The 6,795-nt window shown below is 44.2% G+C and overlaps 1 protein-coding gene across 1 annotated transcript; it reads left to right on the top strand.

Annotated features, from left to right (window-relative positions):
* Nucleotides 1-3,683: 3,683 nt before the first annotated feature.
* On the top strand, nucleotides 3,684-6,452 carry LOC113961178 (fas-binding factor 1 homolog). Its single transcript, XM_027671275.1, has 6 exons — nucleotides 3,684-3,853; nucleotides 4,587-4,763; nucleotides 4,942-5,079; nucleotides 5,172-5,271; nucleotides 5,611-5,714; nucleotides 6,281-6,452. Exons 1-6 carry the CDS (start codon nucleotides 3,839-3,841, stop codon nucleotides 6,347-6,349), a joined length of 603 nt encoding a protein of 200 aa, XP_027527076.1. The 5' UTR covers nucleotides 3,684-3,838; the 3' UTR covers nucleotides 6,350-6,452.
* The last annotated feature ends 343 nt before the right edge of the window (nucleotides 6,453-6,795 follow it).

Genomic DNA, 6,795 nt, shown 5'->3' with positions numbered 1-6,795 from the left:
TTCACATTTTATCATCACTATCTATTTTTCCTTTCCTTCCCATCACTTGCTATATTGTAGGGATTTGCTTTTGCTTCTAATGGATGTCTTTGTTTCAGTTTAAATATTTTGATAAAATATTATTTAATTACTTTTTTTTCTCATGGAATTTAGCAAGTTTGTTATTCATTCATTGAAGCATTTATTGTCCTATTTGCGTCTGTGCAAAGTAGTTTCTAACTTTGGCCATGTGATCTCTTTTTATGTATCAGCCATCTCTATGAGTAGCTGGGATTTCAAATGTAGCACATCTAACTAAGTGGTTTTAATTCCTGTGAACATATTGTCCTCAATTTTCACAATATCTATTGTCACATTCCCATATGTCAGCAACAATGTTCTATTAAAAAATTGAAGATAACTTTTACAAATAATGGTGTCATTCCATAGTTATCGAGTACTTGTCATATGTATTAGAACATGAAGGCATAGTTATTCAACATTGTTTATCTTAGACCTTTCAATATCTCAGAACTAATTTATTTTTGATACCTTGATTTTATGCTAAGTTAACTCTCCTTTATTCACCTTTTGCTCTTAGCTCAATATCTCCCTGAGTAATTAATTTAACTTTTTTTCTAGTTAGTTATCCTACAACTCAGGTATATGTCAGTGAGAATTTTTTCATAAGCAAAAAGGGATCAGCCCACCATAAGACCAGGAGTTCCAATTTGGTGGGACAGCAGGAGATTAATGTACTAAAACTGTAAATTGAAAACTATGATTTTGAGGAACTATGAAGTGAGGAAAATTGCTTGAACATTTAAGGAAAGTAATAAACTTCTGATTTCTATGTATAACTAATTATAACTAATTATATGTGCAAATATTTTCATAATGCCTGGAGTCCATAGATATTGCTATAGTAGAAAGAAACGGAAGAGGTGATGCTATGCAGAATGCACTATTAATTCTAAAATAATATAGAGTTCTGAAGTTGCATTTTCAATGCAATCAATCCCATTAGTCTTAATCTTCTCTAGACACAGATTCACTCCAAGATACAGTGTACAGTGCCTGGAATTAGACAGTTCAAGTCCTAATTGCAAGATGCTATTACAATTAAAAACAAAAAATAAAAAGCACTTCAGTGTCCTCTAAAAAACCCCTATTTGTCAATGTTCAGTTTCGGTAATGTGAAATATTTTAGTCGGACATGTAAGGAAACTATTTATTTTTGCTGATTGATAACAATTTATCCTCAGATTTAGGTATCCAATGCAAATATTAATAAATGCAAATTTTAGTGCGGATTTGTTCAAACCTTTTGCTATAACTGCTGCAAAATATTTTTTTTATACACTACTACAGGCATACTTGAACTCTGTGAATTTGAAAACAAATTAAATATGCATGGATGTGTTTTATAGTGTTCACTCAATTCAAACTATTACCTTTAAAAAACTTACAAATAAACTTATTGCCTTGTTTGGTTTTGTCTTTCTGTTTATCAGGCACCATCTAATACTTTTGTTTACTATTAAGAATCAAAACCCAAGCTTTTTACTTCCTTTTGGGTTTCTTTCTCCCTTTTCCCACAGGTGAACATTCCAGCAGAGCTGGGGTACTTACTTGAACTAGCACTGCAGGGTAGAGTTCCAGCCCAGCTTGTACTCCCACATTTGTTTTGCACTTTTGGAAACACCTTACAATGTAAAAATTGTCCAGCTTTGGCAGCATTTCAGTAACATCCGTGTTCTCACAGCAGCTTTTTGTGTTAACAGACAGGATTGATTTTCAGCTATGACAAGGCGCCGTCAGCATTTATGGCAGTATATTGCCTTCTGATGAAATCCCATGCCAGAATATCTCTAACTACAGAAGTGGAACTTCATTCTGTCACAAGTCCACCAATACAATTTTTTTCCTTTCAAAACAACACAACTTTGAGCAGAAAACACAGGTTGGTGATGAGTTAATATATTCATGGAGTTTTGTAGCAGGTGAAAAATTACTTGTACAAACTGACCTTAGTGGCTACCATAAAACAGCCTAAATATTGCATTCTTAGAGTGATGGTAATTAATGTAATCTCCAAATCACTAAGATATTAATATTTTAGGTTGCAGATTGTCTGTAAATTTGCTGCACAACCTGGTGGTTTAATGTGCAGGCTGTGCCATAATTCATTGCTAATCTTTCAATACTGTAACTTTAAAGTGCCTGTTCTTAATAAATTGTAGCTGTGGAACTCTAGGTTTGAACTTAGCTCTTGTTGAAAATTGGCAATTCAAAGCCAGCAGTAATCTAATACAAAAATTTAAATTAAAAGAAACAAAAAAAAGCAGATGCCATCTCTAATGGTAGCAATTATGAAAAATAACAAGGTATTATTCACCAAGCCTCAATTTTACCTGGCATTTAACAATGTGGACTTATTGTATTAACTGTTTGGTATAGATCTTCAAAATCTCAACTGTTGTTCAATGGAATTTAAAGAAACAGAGAATATAATGTTATTGTTTCCTATTTGAGTGCTGTCAAAACTTTGAAGTGGGAAAGTCTAATCAAATGTCATTACACCAATTCTTATATTATTGCAAGACATGTGGTGCAGGCCACTTGGTTGAATAATCTGTGCCATTAACCTTCAATTACCTGATGCAGGCAAGGCATAGTTGAATAAACTACAGAAGAGAGTAACTAACAGGCAGTACTGCATCTGTATTGAAAGGGATTTGAGCTGCAAATGAACGCTCTTCCTTGAATTACACCTAGTCTCTTTAAAGATTTTGAAACTATGAAGAGTTTTGATAAGAGTCCTTCCTGTAAATATATTTTTTAAAATTTTAAGTCACAGATGTAACAGGACTTGGCCAGGGATGTGAAAAACAAAGAGAAGAGATTCTATAAGAGCATAGATCAGAAAAGAAAGGCCAAGGAGAGCATACCTACCCCATAAATGAGAAGGGAGAACTAGTGTCAACAGATGTGGCAGCAGGGGCTGAGGCTGTGGCGCGAGAAGCAGCCAGCAGCTTAGCTCCCGTCATACAACCAGGACACAGCCCTGGTGGCACAAAAGCATCTCATGTCCCAGGAGCAGGACAAGCAGCTCGAAGGTATGTTTCATTAAAGTGACATTCATTCTAATGGGACCTAGATGTTCCACCTCTGGAATAATAGACAAGCACAGTCACAGTGTAGACCCTCACCTCTGCTAATGAGTTCATTGGAACTCAGTCCATCAGAGGCTGGCAAAGCCTTGCTTGCCTTGGCCACCCAGCATCTCAGGATCTCTCCTTGACCAAAGAGAGTCCTGTGGATATGCAGAAGTGGTGAGCACAAGTAGGTGCAGTTTTTCTGTGAATTCTGTTTCTCTGCACTCACTGGAGAAGCAGCAACAATTCATGAAGCAGCAGCTCTCAATGGAGCGAGAAGAGCTGGAGTGGGTGAAGGTAAGGGCAGGTGCACATGGCCAGGTACTTTTCACATGTGCTGTCAGTCTGTGCAGCGCTGCACTGCAGCGTGTGATGACAGAAAGAGCTGGGTGCTGGGTGCTGCAGCCTCCTTCATCTGACCTCTGTTTTCTTCATTCCACAGCTGCTCATGTGGGGAATTGCAATCCTGCTAGCACTCAGAAAAATCCCCTTGCAGATAGGACTTAGGGCTTTCTCTCTGCCTCTCTTGCCATGCTCTCCAGAACACTTTGCTGGAGAAGCAGGAGGCGATGTTGTAGAAGTGCTCAGAGGAGCAAGGGAAGCTGGAGGCTGAGTGGGCAGAATTCCACACACAAGAGAAGCTGAGGGAGGAGTGGCTGGAGCAGAAGAGGGAGCAATCCCGGCAGATAGACCTCATCAGGATGAGATTGGCCAAGGTACCACAGTGGAGCCCCTTCCCGTGGCCTCTAACACCACCTGGCAGGCTCCTGCCCACAGGGAGCCATTCAGCGCTGCTTCCAGCTGTAAAGTCAGAGACATCACTTGGTGTGGTGAGAACCTGGCTGTTGAGGAACAGCCTCCACCAGCATGTCTTAGATGTTGACTGAAGCATCAGTCCTCTCTGTCTCTCTCCTGTGCCTGTGAGGAGTCTGGACGGTCAGAGAAGAAGCAGCAGATTCCATTTTAAGTCTGCTGAGAGGAAACCTCCAAGGTGGCTTAGGCAAAACCTCCGTGTGCCATTGGCACATGTTCAGCCACGTTCTGCTCCTGCCTGGGGCTGCCAAGAGTGGATATATGGCACAGACAGTGTGGCAGAGCTGCCTTTTTAAGCACTAATGGGGTGGAAAATAACCATTCAGGCCAAGTCTTTCCACTGCTGACAAACTGCCATGCCTTGAGCACACCTTAGGATGTGCAATGTGGTGAGGGGCTCTGTTCTTTCTGGGGAAAGAATGTGAGTATGTCTGTACAACCAGAGCTCTGCCAGTCTTGACCTCAAGGGTGGGTGAATGAGGGCACTGCTTGAGTACCTGGTGGGGTTGCTCTGCACTCCAAACTGGCCTACAGGAGAAGATCAGCAAGGGCTGATCTTCCTCATCTACTTGGGAAGACATGAGACAGTGTCCAGAACAGGTCAGGTAATGCAACTTTCCCCTGTGCCCATCCTAGGAGCAAGCAGAGCTGAGTTTCCAGGGCCATAGGCTGAGAGCCAAGGAGGAGCAGCTGGAGAGGGACAGGGAGCAGTTAGATGAATCCTGGCATGAGCTGCAGCTAGAGAAGGAGAAGGTGAACAGTGCTACAGAGACCATCCAGAAGCAGAAGAAGGAAATTAAAAGCATGATTGAAGTAAGTGTAATATCTGCACTGCAATTCACAGCTGTACAGAGACCAGGAGCAAATCTGGGGCTTCACACTCCCAAAGTCCTGTATCCTAATCCTGACCTGGGAATAAGGGGATGTGCAAAGAAGCCCTGCCCCTGGGCAGCGGGGGGCCCTGTCTCCCATCTTCCACTCCACCTTGCAGCGCTCATCCCAGAAGTATAGAGTAGGGAAGCGAGCCCTGCGGGAGGCACACCGAATAGAGTCCGTACACCAGGACAGGCTCCATGCCATGCAGAGTCAGTTGGAGGAGTTGAGGCAGCATCAAGAGCTTCTACACCAGGCAAATAAACCCTCCCCTTCTTGGCCTGTGGCCACTGTGTCAAGGGCCTGCATATTTGCCAACAGCTTCTCTTTCTTGTGGGAATGGAGCAGGATTGGCTGAGCGCAATTCAGCAGAGGAGACAACTCGAACAGCTGTGCAACTCAGCCCAGAACCTCTGTGCCCCTATGGAAAGCGTCTCCAGCACACCGTGTAAGACTTCATAATGCTGATAGGAAGGGATGTGTGGAGAGCAGCTGCATTTTCAGTCCATTTGTAAGGAGGCTTGGGATGTTCCTGGGGGCGGTTTTAATGTCTAAAGCTCATCTGTGAGTAAGTTTGCCTCCTCATCCACTGCAGGGGCTCAGCTAAACTCTCTGAGCCAGGGCAGTGCTCTGGGGGGTTGGTGGATTAAAGCCCTTTTGCACTGGGAATTTGGGGAGAATATTGCTGCAGATGCATGTGGTCAGCAAAAAAAAAAGGTTTGCTCTGTTTTCCCCGTCTGTGAAGCCTCCAACAGCAATGCACCATCCAGTTACATATCTTTTGCAGGCAGAATCCACACTCAGCATGGCCTGTGGTGTTGCAGGGACAGCACAGACAGCTCCACTGCACTCTATGCCACACTGCAGATGCTGAGACACAGGGCCCAGATGGTGAGGCGGTGGGATACAGGGACTGGAATGGGCTTGGAACCAGCTGAGTGGGAGCAAGGCTGGGTAAAATGTGATTTGATACACAGGATGGGGTGTCTCCTAAGATCTACTGAGCTGTTGGGTTGGGCAAGGTTGCAGAAACCGGGGGCAGTTAGAGGAGCAATAGCAAAAGCAAGGACAGATGTCTTCTCACAACTTGTCTCATGCTCATGGATAACATCCTTAGCTTACCAGGATTGTCCTCCTCCCACCCCATCCCTGCATGGGTGAAGCCAGCTCTGCCAGACTCTGGCTCAGTCCCCACTCTCTCCTATCAGCTTCTGCTTCCCAGATGTGCCCTTGCCCAAGCAGGGGTGCTCTTGGAGTCTTCATTGGTGGGTCCTACCCATAGTTGTGGACTATAGGGAGGCCTCCCCATGCACCCCAAGGGGTACCATGGATGAGTGCCAGCCCATGGCTCCCTGCATGAAGGAGGGTTTGGGATCCTTCCCTCTGTCATGAGCATCACCCTGGAATGTGCCCCTGTCACTCTCTCATACTCATCTCATCCATCCCTCTCTTCTCAGGAGCTTGATTTCTTGGAAGGTGAGCGCATCTTCCTGGAGTCCCTGAAGAAAGCACCCAACTCTGCATGATGCCTGTCTGCTGGAGGAGGTGACATCCCCCCACATGCTACCAAGGGATACTGTGCCCTCTGACCTGGGGAGGAAAGTAAACAATAAATACTCCAAGTTGTCAGCTTTTTCTCTTTCCAAATATTGTCAGAGCGTTCCATAATTCACTGCTGTTCATTCAATGTTGTACAACTGGTCCTGAATGCCATCCAGATGAACCTGGACAAGCTTGAGATGTGGACCAGTGGGAAACTCATAAGGTTTAGCAAGACCAAATGGGAGGTGTTACATCTGGATTGGGGCAACCCCCGCCCAGCATCAGTCCAAACTGGGGGATAACAGATTGAGAGCAGCCCTGCTGAGAAGGACTTGGGAGTGCTGGTGGGTGAGAGGCTGGACATGAGCTGGCAAGGTGTGCTTGCAGCCCAGAAAGCCAAGTGTGTCCTGTGTGGGCAGCAGGCTGAGAG

This window comes from Neopelma chrysocephalum, unplaced genomic scaffold, assembly GCF_003984885.1.
Source record: "Neopelma chrysocephalum unplaced genomic scaffold, ASM398488v2 Primary Assembly neopelma1_97065, whole genome shotgun sequence".
In the NCBI taxonomy this organism is placed as follows: Eukaryota; Metazoa; Chordata; class Aves; order Passeriformes; family Pipridae; genus Neopelma; species Neopelma chrysocephalum.
This window is presented reverse-complemented; position numbering and strand designations above follow the sequence as displayed.

What these genes read in the sequence shown, in the direction of transcription:
- LOC113961178 (XM_027671275.1), top strand. An exon ending in AAGCGTCTCCAGCACACCGT is followed by an intron (nt 5,272 to 5,610) that starts GTAAGACTTCAT and finishes TATCTTTTGCAG; the next exon opens with GCAGAATCCACACTCAGCAT. An exon ending in TGAGACACAGGGCCCAGATG is followed by an intron (nt 5,715 to 6,280) that starts GTGAGGCGGTGG and finishes CTCTCTTCTCAG; the next exon opens with GAGCTTGATTTCTTGGAAGG.